The 16,717-nt window shown below is 45.9% G+C and overlaps 1 protein-coding gene across 2 annotated transcripts in view; it reads left to right on the forward strand.

Annotated features, from left to right (window-relative positions):
• accs (1-aminocyclopropane-1-carboxylate synthase homolog (Arabidopsis)(non-functional)) overlaps nt 1–16,717 on the forward strand; it is a 61,385-nt gene that overhangs the window by 35,735 nt on the left and 8,933 nt on the right. For both annotated transcript variants that reach the window (XM_038808229.1, XM_038808230.1), the window contains 5 exons: nt 2,455–2,555; nt 5,676–5,765; nt 6,709–6,754; nt 10,566–10,707; nt 11,933–12,075. In XM_038808229.1, coding sequence (XP_038664157.1) covers nt 2,455–2,555; nt 5,676–5,765; nt 6,709–6,754; nt 10,566–10,707; nt 11,933–12,075 — 522 coding nt within the window. The remainder of the gene's footprint in view (nt 1–2,454; nt 2,556–5,675; nt 5,766–6,708; nt 6,755–10,565; nt 10,708–11,932; nt 12,076–16,717) is intronic.

Here is a 16,717-nt window from a genome sequence, read left to right on the forward strand (position 1 = left end):
AGTTTAAAATGCTGCCTAAACTGATTGCAAATCCTCTCCACCACCGAGCTCGAAGAGAATCTGACCGGGGGAAAACGGGAGTGGCGCTCCGAATCGACCCTATGCATGAAATCCCCTCAATCCGCCCCCATATGGAATCCAAATACCTGAACCCTCCCGGCCCTTTATCAATATTTGCTGCCCAATAGTAAAATGATAAATTAGGTAGTGCCAACCCCCCACCCCCCTCCCCCAACCGTCTATCCCTTTGCAAAAATGTCCTATGAACCCGAGGCGTGTTATCAGCCCAAAAAAAAGTAGAAATAAGTTTATTGACCCTGCAAAAGAAAGCCTTGGGAAGAAAGATTGGTAGACACTGAAGCAAAAAGAAAAGCCTTGGGAAAATATTGATCTTCATCGTCTGTACCTTTCCTGCTAAGGTCTGGGGGGGGGGGGGGGGGGGGGGGGGGGATAGTCTCACCTTTTCAAATCGGCCTTGACCCCATCCAGCAAACTAACAAAGTTAAGTTCACGGAGCCATAGCTAGTCCTGGCCCTGCCGGTCCCTTGTGGAGTGTGGGGCGATGGGGGTGGATTTCACCAGAAAGTATCCATTCTAGCCCATTTTCAGCTTGTACTTTTTAGGACTGAGATGAGGAGACATTTCTTCACCCAGAGAGTGGTGAATCTGTGGAATTTGCTACCACAGAAAGTAGTTGAGGCCAGAACGTTGTGAGATTTCAGGAGGGAATTAGATATAGCTCTTGGCGAAAGGGATATGAGGGGGAGTAGCGGGATTAGCATATTGAACTTGATGATCAGTCATGATCATAATGAATGGCGATGCAGGCTCGAAGGGCCGATTGGCCGCCTCCTGCTTCTCTTTTGCATGTTTCTATGTAGTCTAGCATGTTTAGCCTTTCCTGTTCAATGTATTCTCTTAATTCTGATATTTCCTCTGGCTGTGGGGTGAGAACAAAGGGGCCCTGGTCTCCGGATACTGGGCAGGCCATTTAGGACTGAGATGAGGAGAAACTCCTTCCCTTAGAGGGTAGTGAACCTGTGGAATTCTCTACCACTGAAGGCTATGAAGGCCAAGTCACTGAATATATTTAATATGGAAATAGATAGACTTCGAGACTCTAAAGGTGCTGAGGGGTATGGCGAAAGCACATAGTCTGGCTTTGAGATAGAGGAACAGTCATGACTGCATTAATCAGGCTTGAAGAGCCAAATGATTTATTCCTGCTCCTAATTTTTAAAGTTTCAATGTTTCACTGTTGTCATTTTAATCTTTACATTGAGAAGAGTCTACTTTTAAACATGTCAGCGTAAGCTACGAGATTCAGTTTCCCATGCTTACTGGTCAAAATGTTCTGAGAAGTGATTTACATTGAACAATGCCTTGTTCTTCAGTCCTGCCTCTGTCCAGCCTGATCATTGATGGTTTCTTGACTCGAGTACACTACGCTTCGACTGTGCTCAGTGGGTTATTTTTTCACTGATTCAAAAGTTTGAAGAAAGCGTCATCAACTTCCAACAATTCTGTACAAGCTCTCTTGCCAGTGGTTCTCACTTCCTCAATGGAGTACCGAGCTCGAAGAGAATCTAGCAGGGGGAAAACGGGAGTGGCCCTCCGAATCGACTTGACATCCTGAAAGGAAAGCTCCCACGTAGTTTGAAAGTGTTATTGTGTTGTTTTAGGTTCTTGGTTCCTAGATAAGTGCACTGTGGGTGGGGCAGGTTAGAAAAAGTACTTGTCAAAATGTACACGTCCCGATGGTGATTTTGGACACTTGGTATGCACATGCCGTGGAAATTCAGTGCTGTTAGTCTATTAGCAAAATAGAATTTTGAATTGCTTTGTCCACTCATCCTTCAGCGCCAGGATTCCATTGGAAATTCGGAGAAATTGGATAGTTGACCGTGTTTGGTGGAGTTGCAAAAATGAAGTGTAATGTTGTCTGGGCCCAAAATTCTGAAATTCTCTCCCTGAAGCTCTCCACCTCTTTACCCATCTCTCTTTGAGAAACTCCGTTAAGACCAACATTTTGCTCACCTGTCCTAATATCTCCTTATGTGACTTCAAGCCAAAGGTTGTTTGACAAAAACTCCTGGGAAGCAGCTTGCGACATCTTCCTGTGCCAAAATGCAATTTAAATGCAAGTTTTACTATTATTGATGAATTGAGGAATACCTTGTGCAATTTGAGAGACAAAAACAATGGAAGATGATGGTTTTTTTCAGCATCTGCAAAAAGAAAAGGTGAACCTGATAGATTAACCAATCTTTGTTTCTTTGCAATTTATATTATAGTTATTCGATTCAGCACGACCCAACTCTTGATGGGAAGGGATTATTTTGTGGTGTTTTGTTAATTAAGTGAAATCCTAAAATAGATCCATTCGGATTGGACTAGGCTTTTGTGGGAGATTGTTTTGTGTTGGCATTGATAATTTATTTTGTGTAATCACAGGGCACCAGGGTCACTGCCATGATTCTGACAAATCCCCACAATCCCTTGGGTGATATTTATTCAGCAGCAGAAATGAAAGAGTTTCTTGAATTTGCTAAAAGGTGAGATTTTGATTGGAGCTATGAGAGAGTCCTAAACAATCTCTGGCCAGACCAGCGATGAAGGTTTGTAAGGAGTTGCATGATTTTTAAATATTTGTTAAATAGTGTGAAGCCCCTGCAGATGCGATGGGCGCGATTTAGCACAACGCTAAATTGCTGGCTTTGAAAGCAGACCAAGCAGGCCAGCAGCACGGTTCGATTCCCGTAAACAGCCTCCCCGAACAGGCGCCGGAATGTGGCGACTAGGGGCTTTTCACAGTAACTTCATTTGAAGCCTACTCGTGACAATAAGCGATTTTCATTTCATTTCATTTCATTTTCATTTAACTAAATGGGGAACAGGTCCCATAGCGAGCTAGTTTAGCCACATGTTTCCTGGCAACGCTGAGAAACACAACGCTATTAAACGGCACTCAGGTTCAATAGGGTGGGCCACAGCAGGGAGCACTTGGCCGACGCCGCACATAACCCCGTAATTCTGGACGGAGGAGCTCCGCTCACTGGAACTCCTCAGTGTAGCGAGAGTAAAAATGGCATCCCAAACTCTGGAGGCCCCCAACGTGACCCCGATCCCCCCAATCCCCAACACATCATGGGAAGATCCCCGCCAACCCCCCCCCCCCCCCCCCCCCAACATCAACGCAGGGCACACGGTCACTGCACAAAAAATGCCACCTTAGCGCCTTGGCAGTGCCAGTCTGTCATTCTGGGAGTGCCCCTGCCGGCTGGTCATGCCACCTGGGCATCTTGGCCATTACCAGACTGCCACCCACGTGGCCCTGGCACTGCCAGGTTGCCAAGCTGGTAGTGCCAGCCTTCCCAGGTGGCATCAGCAGTGCCAGGGTACCACCTTTCCCAAAGAGCATGCACCTGAGAGCCTCCAATACCCCAGGAGATCCCCACAAGTGCTGTTCCATCTGGTCTCCCTTTGTGGAGACCGGTACTGAATGGCGTCGCCAGAGGCGGAGGGGATTGATCCCAACGCCTCGGGTAACTCCGGGAAACTGCATATTAAAGTGAGACTAGTTGTATCGCTTTAGTATGCAGATTTCCCACAAAGTGATCCTGCCCATCATCCCGATGTCTCGCGAGATTGTGTTAGATCTCACAAGCCAGGTAGATCCCGGAAACGGGGTCTCCCGGCCTCTATCGGCCACACCCCCCTGGAGCGAGTGATTTTCAATCGCACCCGTAGTTTCTATCAGATGCTCAGTATAGAATAGTGATTTATTTTCATGTACAGCTCTGAAAAACATGGGGCGAAATTCTCCCCCCCCCACGACGGGTGGGAGAATAGCGGGAGGGCCTTCCCGACTTTTTTGACGCCCTCCCGCTATTCTCCCCCCCCCCCGCCGAAATCCCGACACGAATCGCTGCCGCCGTTTTTTTTACGGCCGCAGCGATTCACAGCTGTTAGAAGGGCCGAAGTCCCAGCCCTTTACGACCTTTTTACGAACGGCAAACACACCTGGTCCTGCCATTCGTAAAAACGTCGTGACCACCTGGAAAAAAATAACCATGGCACCGATTGGCACGGCAGTACCACGGCCGTGCCAAGGGTGCCATGGGCCCGCGATCGGTGCCCACCGATCGCGGGCAGCGGGCCCGATGCCCGCGCACTATTTGTCCTTCCGCCGCCCCGCAGTATCAATACGCGGGGCGGCTGAGGGGCAACCCGGACCGCGCATGCGCGGGTTTCGCGCAAAAACGCGATGACGTCACCCGCGCATGCGCGGGTGGAGTCTTCCCACCTGCGCATGCGCGGCTGACGTCATATGACGCGTCAGCCGGCGCTAAGTCCGACAAGCGGGCTTAACGATTTTCGTTAAGCCCGACTTGTCGGGGCCTCCGACGTCGGGCTGCTAGCCCCGACGGGGGACCAGAATCGGTCCCCCGTCGGGAAGGGGCGCGATGCCGTAAAACCCGCCCGGGTTTTACGGCAGTTTGACGATTTCTCCCGTTTTGGGAGAATTTCGCCCATGAAAACTTCTCCTTCAACGTTTCTACTCGCTCTTCAGCTTTGATTACAATTAATTCATTTAATTTCACCAAATAAAAAAATCCCCCACCATCCCCCGCAAGTGAGGGCTGTTGGCTTGAACCTTTATCAGAGCTAAGACTGTTTTTCGGGGGGCTCTTGTAGCCTTCATCTGTACTGCAGAAGCTCTGCAACACTTTCCACTATTGAGCCTTATTCCACTATAAAGTAAATTCAATAATTTTCTACACTTCTCTCCTCCACCCCCCCCCCCCCCCCCCCCCCCCCCCCCCCCCCCTCCCCTCCTTTCCATCACACGCCACAACTCCTGATGTGTCCTGATTGTTGTTGTGTACTGATGAGATTGAACTTATTTTCTTGCATGTTTGCGTACAAAAAGTTACATTATTTTGAACCCAGAGCTGGTCCGGGAAGTTCTCACTTCAATATTTCTGGCTAGGTCACTTTGAGTTAGCAAAAGAATCTGCAAAGTCTCCAGTACATCTGAGTAGTGCAAAACGTTAGAGCTAATTCATGTTGCGTAATGGATTGGCAGGTTGTTATTCTGTGCTGTAATATCGCCACCTGATTTTCCAAAGTGCTATCAGGAGGCATCAAGCAGAGGGACAGTTACTTGTCCATGTGGAGACAGGGGAATCTAATGTTAGGTCGGGTCTGCCTTCTCTGACCCATCAGATACTCCAATGCAGTTCCTGGTCACTGGTACACAGGTCAGCATTGATAAACGCCTCCCTGTACTTGTACAGTATATTTTAAATAGATCTCCCAAGGTGTTGACGCCAATAGAAATCAAAACATGAAAAGATGTAAAATGGCCTGTTGACTTGATATTAAAATTTTACACTGATGCATGGAGTCGAGATCGACCCCGAATGATTTGATAATGTGCAACTGAAGCAACTTGTGAACACTTAGACAAGTGACACATTCAAATTTAGGGCAGAACAGGAAATCTAGAAAGTCCTGGCCCCAATTCAAGGTGTACAGTGGCCTCCCTGCATCATTTAGAAATAAAATACCTCTTAAATATAAAGGTCAAGGTCCTCCTTTGAATCGATTGAGATTTTTTTTGTGTAATTTGATTAAATACTGTTTCTATCTTTTTTCTCCTGGTGGTGTAGATACAAATTGCATGTAATTGTGGATGAAGTGTACATGTTATCAGTATTTGGTGATGTGGACTCATTCCAAAGTGTCCTCAGCTTTGACAAGTGAGTCTTATGTTTTGCATTAAATATTGTTCACAATATGATAATTAGTCATTTTGAAATGAAGTGTTGTACTTGACATTTTTGTTGCCATTTAGAATTTATATGTATAGAACCCCATTATCGTTTAGAGGTCCCTGAACTCAGCTACTGAGAAATCTACGTGCAACATTTCTGTTTTTCTGATGCACATTCTGCTCCCTGAGAACCGCACGTCCAGTTAATCGCAAACAAGGGGCTTTGGTGCAGATTGCTAGAGTCCAGGCTCAAGGCCCTTAAGTGTGCACAGGTGTACTGCTGGAGTTTATAAAGCCTCCTGTCGCCTTTCCATTCTATTCACTGGAGCATTGGCTTAGAGTTACCTGAATCTGCATGTGAAAAATAAATCTCTAGCCGAAAGTAGCAACTGTCCTGCTTCATCAACAGCACCTTTGCTGATCTGCCTGTTTTACTTACACCTGATTTGGCACGTTTTCTTTTTCTTCCCGTCAATACTGTATCGTTTGAAATGGCATTCTTGGATGAAGTAAAACCGGTACACATAGCAAAGCAATCTAAATGGAATTCAATCACTCATACACTGATGTAATTGTTCATGACTGCACTATGCTGAATCGAGGCTCTTGTCAACACTTTTCTTTAATACATGTAAACTGAGACAACGTGGAACGTTAGCGCTCCAATTGCAGGTATAATACATTGCAACATAGCATGGTGCCTGAGCAATCCCTTTGATTTACCTGCGGTGCTTTGCCTATTGGGTACATGGGAGTGGAATAATTGCATTTACATTAATTACAGATTGACCACCAGACTTTGCTTTTAACTTCTCTGCTTCAAAACCTAACAAACTTAAGATGCACATTGATGAATTTTATTTTTGGCCTGTTTACTGCTGTATTTGTGCTTACTTTTTAAGAACTCTGAATTTACGGCTGTTTTTCAGGCTTCCCGATCCACAGAGAACTCATGTGATGTGGGGAATTAGCAAGGTAAAGCATTTCGCTGGAACTAATTCTGTAAGAACTGATGTCATGTGTTAAAGCAGTAAGGTGGAACAGTGAGTTGGCATCTTTGCAGATTATTCCAGAGAACAACATCGGTTCGGTATATACCTCACGTGATCAGTGTCGGATTGAATTTGGAACCAAAGAGTCAGTTGTCAGAATAGCAATGGTGGAATGCCTGAATATGTTTCTGCTGTTCTTTGACTGAGATGACTACGTGGTGCGGAGACTTTATACTGGGGGGAAAAGAATTTCAACCTCGATAAAACTCTTCTGTTATATTTATTCCAATAAGGAATTCAGGGGAAACCTCTTTATAGAATTTCAGTGCTGAAGGAGGCCATTCGGCCCATTGAGTCTGCACCTGCCCTTGGAAAGAGCACGCGACCCAAGCCCACACCTCAACCCTATCCCAGTAACCCCACTTAACCTTTTTGGACACTAAGGGCAATTTATCATGGCCAATCCACCTAACCCGCACATCTTTGGACTGTGGGAGGAAACCAGAGCACCCAGAGGAAACCCACGCAGACAGGGGGAGAACGTGCAGACTCCGCACAGACAGTGACCCAAGCTTGGAATCGAACCTGGGACCCTGGAGCTGTGAAGCAACTGCGCGAACCACTATGCTACCAAGCAGTGAATGGTGGGACAGTGAAAGACACAACAACATGGAGTGCACGAGGCAAATAGTGTAATGTCTTTTGAGGGGAAGCAAGGTAAGCACGAGGAACAGAAACGGAGTTGGGTAGAAAGAGGCAAGTGGAGCACCAGCTGCATTGAATGGTCTGCTTCTGTGCTGTAAACACTTCATATTATTAACAAACGCTATGATGGCTAGATGCCTTTATTTAATATTGTAAATTTAAGAAATCTTTAAAGGTTGAAATTCTTTCTCAAACTATTCTGTAAATTGGATATTGGCTTGCAAAAGACTAATATTGAGGAGCACGGGGAGCACTGAGGAAAGATGTTGAGTAACTCGTGAAGCAAAACACCAACATGAGAGATTGGGGTGGGACATAACACGTTTTCCAATTAATAATGATCATGTCGCCAAGGTTACCAATTTGAAAATGATACTTTTTTTAGAGAAGTAGAAGACCTGTTCAAATTACAAGGCTGAGGTGCAGAACAAAGTTGCATCCATTGTCAGAAATAGAATTTGCTAATGTGAATGGCTAGGAGTTGGCCGAAGGTTAACACACCTATACTGTACAAACACCTAATTATATTCACATCAATGGCCAGATGGACAGAGAAGTGGCAAATAATCCAGCGACGTATGAGGTAATGCATTTGGGGAGAGGAAAAACGGGACAAAGGGAATACACAGTAAATGGTAGGATACTGAGAAGGGTAGAGGAGTAGAGACACTTTGTTCACGTATCAAGAAGGCAGCAAGACGGGTCGGTAAGGTAGTTAAGAAGACATGCAGGCTACTTCCCTTTATTGGCATAAAGCATAAGTACAGGGATGTTATGCTACAACCAGCTAAAACACTAGCCAAAACTAGTCAGATCACAGCAAGAGTACAGCACACAGTTCTGGTCACCACATGGAAGAAAGAATGTGATTGTACCTGAGTGGGTACAGAGCAGATTTGCAAGGATGTTGCTGGGAATTTTGGCAATGAAATGAAAATCGCTTATTGTCTCAAGTAGGCTTCAAATGAAGTTACTGTGAAAGGCCCCTAGTCACCACACTCCGGCACCTGTTCGGGGAGGCTGGTACGGGAATTGAACTGTGCTGCTGACCTGCCTTGGTTCTGCTTTCAAAGCCAGCAAAGATTACATACTAGCATACATATTAGAAGTAGGTCGCCCGACCCCTCAGGCCTGACTCTGTCATTCAGTAAGATCTGAATATAACCCCAACCCCATATTCCTGCTTACCCCCAATAACCTTTCACCCCCTTGTTAATCAAGAATCTATACAGCTCTTCCTTGAAAATATTCAAAGATTATCCTACCATTGCCTTTTGAGGAACAGAGTTCAGGAGACCCACGACCCCCTGAGAGAAAACAGTTTTCCTGATTTCTGTTTGAAGTGAGTAGCCACTTATTTATAAACAGTGACCCTAGTTCTAGATCTACATCCTCTCCACATCCGCCCTGTCAATACCCCTCAAGATCTTAAAGTTTCGATCGAGTTGCCTTTTGCTCTTCTAAACTCTGGCGGATACAAACCTGAACTCTCCAACCTTTCCTCATAAGACAATCCGCCCATTCCAAATATTAGTCTAGTAATCCTTCTTGGATTGTCTGGGGTTTTTTTTTACAATTTGAGGATGGGAAGAGATTTAATTGAGGTGCAAAAAATTATGAGGGCCCAAAGAGAGTGGGCCCTTAGCGGGGAGGTCAATAACTAGGGGCCATAGATTTAAAGCAATTGGTAGCAGGAATAGAATGGAAGTTAAGGTGAAAGGTTTTCATTCAGTGGATGATCCGGTTCTGGAACTCACTGATTGGGAAGGAGTTGAGCTGCCTGTATTGCATTTAAAATTACTTGGATATTGCATTTGAAGTGTTGCAACCGGCAAGGATACAGACCAAGAGCTGATAAGTGGGATGAGGTTGGATAGCTCTTTCTTGGGTGGTGCAGACACAGCATGCCTCCTTCAGTGCCATTTATTTTCTACTTTTCTATGTAAGACCTTCAGGTCGGAGATTTTGTTGAATGCAGATGAAAAGAATGCTTGACTTTGTGTTGGTTTAAAATGTTTCTTTAAATCCTCAGGTTCAGCAGTATATGTCCGTGGCCAGCAGTTAGAGTAATGCCTTGTTTTGTGGCCTCTAATTTCTATGGCGAGAGAATTATTAGGTCATAGGTTAAGTACAGTCAGAATGCCAAATGCCCAAGAGAGTAAATGCTGAATATTGGAGAGAGAATAACCTTAATTCTGGTCTCTCGTGCGTTCTTAATTTTAATTGCTCCACCATTCTTGGCCGTGCCTTTAGTTGCGCAGACCTGAAAGCTCTGGAATTTCCTTTCCGCCTTTCTTTCCTCTTTTATAATAATAATCTTGATTGTCACAAGTAGGCTTACATTCACACTGCAATGAAGTTACTGTGAAAAGCCCCTAGTCGCCACATTCTGGCACCTGTTCGGGTACACGGAGGGAGAACTCAGAAAGTCCAATTCACCTCACAAGCACGTCTTTCGGGACTTGTGGGAGGAAACCGGAGCACCCGGAGGAAACCCAAGCAGACACAGGGAGAAAGTGCAGACTCCGCACAGACAGTGGCCCAAGCCAGGAATCGAACCTGGAACCCTGGCGCTATGAAGCAACAGTGCTTACCACTGTGATTTCTAAAAGGCCAACCTCTTTAATGAAGCTTTTGGCCATCTGACGGGCTACCTGTTTCCGTGGTTTGTTTTGTAATGCTCCTGTGGAGTGCCTCAGAACATTTCATTGCATTAAAGGTGCTAAATTAATATAAAGTGTTGATGAGATTTACTTCCATGTGACTGTTGACCTAGTACCCGTGATTGCAGGCTTAAAACGTGTCAGTTCATGTTTCAATCCATCAACAAATCTTAATCTCTGCAGTGGTGATGGTCTTCATAGGTCCAAAATTCAGCGCTCAGCATAACGGAAACTAGCACTGAAGCTCATTAAAGTCCAAATCCTGTTGACTCGGCACTTGGTGGCAATTCCTTTTGAATTACAGAGAACCTGTTGCTTGGCCTACTTGCAGAAGAAGGTTGTGCAGAAATGCATGGCAAATCGGGGTGAGGGGACAGAACCAGAGCAGAAACTGTTAAAAATTAAACCTGCTTTATTGTTTGGTAGGATTTTGCAGCCAGTGGAATTCGAGTCGGTACTCTGTACACTGAGAATACAGATGTTATCAATGTCCTTGGCCAGTTGTCTTGCTTCCATGGTGTTCCAGGTCCCACGCAGCATATGGTAGCACAGTTACTGAGAGACCGAGGTAAGTCTACCACTGTGGAGAGTTGCTTTATTACATTTTTGTGTGGGATTTGTGTGTCAAAACTCAGTGTTCCACTTGCGGGTTTTTAAAATATCATGTATGGATTGACGTCCTCCTCTTGCAAAGCTGTTATAACTGGAATTCTGGGACACAGGGGACAACGGTGGCCAGCCATTATGAGCAGCTGATGATTATTCCAAACATTAACGGTGCTACTTTAATACAAGGGTCACCGAGGTCGATTTCCTTGAACCAGCATTGACCAGGGGAATGAAGCTCAAAACCTACTGGTTCACTGGTCTTGGTGTGATACCAAACTGTGGCCATAAGAGGTTGCTCTTTCCTCCGATTAACCAATTACAGTCAATTGCTCATACCTGGATTCAAAACTGGCACCACTCTGCTCTGTTGGGCAGAGCATTGTCCCAGAGGAGGGTGGTAGGGATTGGGTACAATTATCCACCAAGGCACATAACAGCCGTACCAGCCTCCCCGAACAGGCGCCGGAATGTGGTGACTAGGGGGCTTTTCACTGTAACTTCATTTGAAGCCTACTTGTGACAATAAGCGATTTTCATTTCATTTTCATTTCATAAAGCTTTCTTTAGTAACCTATTAATCAGTAAATAAATATGTTTACATTTCCACAATTATTATTTAGCAGGATTAATTTATATTGTCCAATTTTTTTTTAAATGTTGAAGATGGGGCAGCACGGTAGCATGGTGGTTAGCATAAATGCTTCACAGCTCCAGGGTCCCAGGTTCGATTCCCGGCTGGGTCGCTGTCTGTGCGGAGTCTGCACGTCCTCCCCGTGTGTGCGTGGGTTTCCTCCGGGTGCTCCAGTTTCCTCCCACAGTCCAAAGATGTGCGGGTTAGGTGGATTGGCCATGCTAAATTGCCCGTAGTGTCCTAAAAAGTAAGGTTAAGGGTGGGGGGTTGTTGGGTTACAGGTATAGGGTGGATACGTGGGTTTGAGTAGGGTGATCATTGCTCGGCACAACATCGAGGGCCGAAGGGCCTGTTCTGTGCTGTACTGTTCTATGTTCTATGTGTCACCCATTTTCTATTAAATCTTCTCCCTGGGTTTAAGAGTGTTTAGTAGCCAGTGAAACAAGACACTTAATCAATTTGTAAAATTACATCTCGTTGAACCTGACACTCTTTATATTTGTAGTTTAGCCTTGTATTTTGATTCAACCTCCCCACCACCACTTTTCTGCAGATTGGATCAACCAGGTGTTTTTGCCCACAAACCGAGCCAGATTGAAAACCGCCCACAAGTATATAACGAATGAACTCACAGCAATGGGCGTTCCTTTCCTGAACCGGCACGCAGGCCTTTTTGTCTGGATCGATTTCAGAAAGGTATTCTGTGCAATTAATTCTAACATCGCTTTTGTGATTTTCTGAAACACCAAGGTAAAGAAAGGAATGTATTATGACTTTTTCAATTGCAACAATTAAGGCATTTTTCATGGTTCCATACAAATATTTTCTACAAAATGTAAGGGAGTTTAGGGTTCACCTTTTCAACTTTTGGGTCTTGGATTTGCTTTCAGTTCAGGGGTGAACCTCATGCACCCTTCATGGTGGGTAGGATATTTCAGGTAAAATGAGTTTAGCCAGGCCCCAGTCTGTTTCCAGTGGATGAATGTCCATAATTTGGCCCAAATTGGCAGGTTCACAGAGGAGGCAATTGAGACGTGCGAGCGTGGTAATATTGAATCAGTGCTGACCCCCAAAGCAGTAACAGTAAGGAAAATTTGTAATTATTTTAAAATGCTTGGGGAACCTAGAATTTAAAAAAAGAAAAATGTTTGAAAGGACTTTTAAGGGACCATATCAACTGGAAAGGGATTGATTATAAATTTTAGATAATAAATATTAATCCATGTGACCTGACAACCCTCGACCTGGAAGTGGTACCAACAGGAAGGCAGTTAAAATAGGGGCAGGTTTAGCACAGTGAGCTAAACAGCTGGCTTGTAATGCAGAACAAGGCCAGCAGCGTGGGTTCAATTCCCGTACCGGCCTCCCTGAACAGGCTCCGGAATGTGGCGACTAGGGGCTTTTCACAGTAACTTAATTGAAGCCTACTTGTGACAATAAGCGATTATTATTATTATTATCATCATCTGGCACACAGTGAAAGGGGAGAGCTGGAGGGAGGAGGCATTTTGATTCCTGTAAGATTTGTGAGATAGACTTTGAAGATGTAACCAGTACAGTTGACAAGGGGGAGTCAGTCAAAGTGGTATATTTAGACTTTCAGAAGGCATTTGAAAAAAGTCCCGCATAAGAGATTATTGTGCAAAATTAAAGTGCATGAAGGGGCAGCACGGTGGCGCAGTGGTTAGCATTGCTGCCGCACGGCGCTGAGGTCCCAGATTCAATCTTGGCTCCGGGTAACTGTCCATGTGGAATTTGTACATTCCCCTCGTGTTTGTGTAGGTTTCGCACCCACAACACAATGTTATGCTGGATAGGTGGATTGGCCACACTAAATTGCCCCTTAATTGGAAAAAATGAATTGGGTACTCTAAATTTAAAAAAAAAAGAATAAAGTGCATGGGATGGGGAATGTATTGAGGTGGATAGAAAACTGGTTGGCAAAGTGGAAACAAAGAGTAGGAATTAATGGGTCCTTTTCAAATTGGCAAGCAGTAACTAGTGGAGTACCACAGGGATCGGTGCTGGGACCCCAGTTATTCACAATACATATTAATGATTTGGATGAGGGAACAAAATGTAACATCTCAAAGTTTACCAAGTTAGGTGGGTGGGTGAACTGTGACGAGGATGCAGGAATCCTACAGCATGATCTGGATAGGTTGGGCGAGTAGGCAAATCAATGGCAGATGCAATATAATTTGGATAAGTGTGAGGTAATGCAGAACATTACACTTTGGAAGCAAAAACAGGAAGGCAGATTACTACCTGAATGGTTGTAAATTGGGAGAGAGGAGTGTGCAGTGGGACCTGAGTGTTCTTGTGCACCAGTCGCTGAAGGTGAGCATGCAGGTGCAGCAGGTGATAAAGAAGGCTAATGGTATGTTGGCCTTTATTGCGAGAGGTTTCGTGTATAGAAGCAGGGATGTATTGCTGCAATTGTACAGGGCCTTGGTGAGGCCACACCTGGAGCATTGTGTGCAGTTTTGGTCTCCTTCTCTGAGGAAGGATGTTTTTGCTCTCGAGAGAGTGCAACAAAGGTTTCCCAGACTGATTCTGGGGATGGCGGGACTGTCATATGAGGAGAGATTGACTAGGTTGGGATTGTTCTTGCTGAATTCTCATTCAGAAGAATGAGGGAGGATCTCATAGAGACTTATAAAATTCTAACAGGACTAGACAGGGTAGCTGCAGGGGAGATGTTACCAATGGTGGGTGTCTCCAGAACCAGGGGTCACAGACTGAGGGTAAACCATTTTGGACAGAGATAAGGAGACATTTCTTCAGCCAAAGAGTGGTGAGCTGGTGGAATTAATTACCACAGGAAGTAGTTGATGCTAAAACATTGAATATATTCAAGAGGCGGCTGGATATAGCACTTGGGGAGAATGGGATCAATGGCTATGGGGAGAAAGCAGGATTAGGCTATTGAGTTGGATGATCAGCCATGATCGTGATGCTCGAAGGGCCAAAAGGCCTCCTCCTGCTCCTATCTCCATGTGTAATTTATGGTTCACACTAATCCTGATTAGCCTGTTAATGTATGTTTAATTTATGTTGATTCTGATTCGTAAAACTGTAGTTTGAGAAACTGGTAAACACCCCTATCATTCAAAGGATCGTCCATTTTCACGTCAAGAAGTCAGAGATCACAGAGTGAAAGCCCTAAACAATGGGCTACTTTTCCACTGCTTCTTGATGAAGATGAGAGTCGAAATTCTCCGACCCCCAGCAGGGGGGCCCCCGCTGTGGCAGAAATTCTCCGCCACCCAGGAATTGGCGGGGCCGGGAAACGCGCCGCACCGAGCGGCGAGCCCCCTGCGGCGATTCTCCGGCCCGCGATGAGCCGAAGTCCCGCAACATGCCCGTTCTGGGCATCCATGGCCCTGATTGGCATGGCCGTGCCAAGGGGGGCATGGGCCCGCGATCGGTACCCACCGATCGCGGGCAGTGCGTCCTCTTTCTCCCTCCGCCTCCCCGCAGGATCAGTCCGCGGGGCGGCCGAGGGAGATGACGGCCCCGCGCATGCGCGGGTTGGAACCGTCCAACCCGTGCATGCGCGGCTGGCGTCATCGTGCGCGTCAGCCGGCGTGATGCTTGGCGCGCGGACTTAGCGACGGTCGCTTCACGGGGCCCCGCTGCTAGCCTCGCCCGGGGGGGAGAATCGGGTCCCGGGAGGGGGCACAGAGGCTGCCGTGAAACACGGCCAGTTTCACGGCAGCCTTTACGATTCGCCGCATTTGCGGAGAATCGCGCCCTTTGAGTTTGGAGCCGAAAGCATCCAAGTTAATGGATGTAATTCCTGAGCTCAGAAAGCAGTGGAAAGTAATTTCTGGGCGGTTTAATACAGTTGTGGACCAGTAGATCTTTTTAAAAAATTTGTTATGGCCGTCACTGCCTGGATTCCTTTCCCATTGCTAGGCTATTTCAGAGGACATTGAAGAGTCAACCACACTGCTGTGGATCTGGAGTCACATGTAGGCCAGACTAGGTGAGAGCGTCAGATTTCTTTTCTTGAAGAGCATTTGTTTTTAAGCCAATCGATAATGGTTTCATAATCATTCTGATCATTGAATTAACATCTGCCCTGGTGGGATTTGAACCTAGGCCACCAGATCATTACCCTGGAATACTAACCAATGACAATACAACTACATCATTGCCACCCTCTTGTCAGAGCTGTTAGAAACCAAATAGAGCTTTTATAAGAAGTGTTTTAATTTTCTGTTAAAGACACTGTGCAGGGGGTGGCACGGTGGCGCAGTGGTTAGCACTGCTGCCTCACGGCCACGAGGACCCGTGTTCGATCCTGGCCCTGGGTCACTGTCCGTGTGGAATGTGCACATTTTCTTTGGGTTGCGCGCCCACAACCCAAAGATGCGCAGCGTAGGTAGATTAGCCACTCTAAATTGCGCCTTAATTGGAAAAAAAAAAGAATTGGGTTCTCTAAATTTAAAAAAGAAAGTCATTGTGCAGGAATTGAAAGTCATGTTCAGACTCGTCTGGGCAGCACGGTGATGCAGTGGTTAGCACTGCAGCCTCACGGCACCGAGGTCCCAGGTTGGATCCCAGCCCTGGGTCACTGTCCGTGTGGAGTTTGCACATTCTCCCCGTGTTTGAAGGGTTTCGCCCCCACAACCCAAAGATGTGCTGGGTAGGTAGATTGGCCATGCTAAATTGCCCCTTAATTGGAAAAAAATAATTGGATACTCTAAATTAATTTTTTTTTAAGTTCAGACTTGTGCTAAGAAGCCCCCACCCTTTGGAGTTAGAGAAAGTAAATTGGACTTTCTGGGGAAGTCAAAGTAAAAACAGGGAGGTTCAAGTGGGAATTTTAGTCTCAGGCATCTGTGATTCTGTTGTACTGTATTGTGTTTTTTGATGCCAGGTAGAGCTAATTAACAAAGACAGTGGTTATTTAGCAGTATTTGCTTTACTTGATTCTTTATAGTAAAATTAATTTATTTTAAACTGTGGAATCTTGGGTGTGATTTTTCAGTAAATCACTGGGTGTTCAAATTTCTCTTTAAACATTAACCGTCTCGATGGGAATCACAACAAATGCCATCATAAGAACTTAAGAACATAAGAACTAGGTGCAGGAGTCGGCCATCTGGCCCTTCGAGCCTGACCATGGCTGATCTTTTGTGGACTCAGCTCCACTTTCCCACCCGAACACCATGGGCGGGATTTTCCCATTCGGCGGCAGAGTGTCCACGCCGTCAGAAACGCCCTCCCGTTTCACGACGGCGTGAACGGGCCGCTGGGAGTACCGATTGTGGCCCCTACAGGGGGCCAGCACGGCGCTGGAGCGGTTCACGCCGTTCCAGCCTCCCAT

Source organism: Scyliorhinus canicula, chromosome 9 (assembly GCF_902713615.1).
Source record: "Scyliorhinus canicula chromosome 9, sScyCan1.1, whole genome shotgun sequence".
NCBI lineage: Eukaryota > Metazoa > Chordata > Chondrichthyes > Carcharhiniformes > Scyliorhinidae > Scyliorhinus > Scyliorhinus canicula.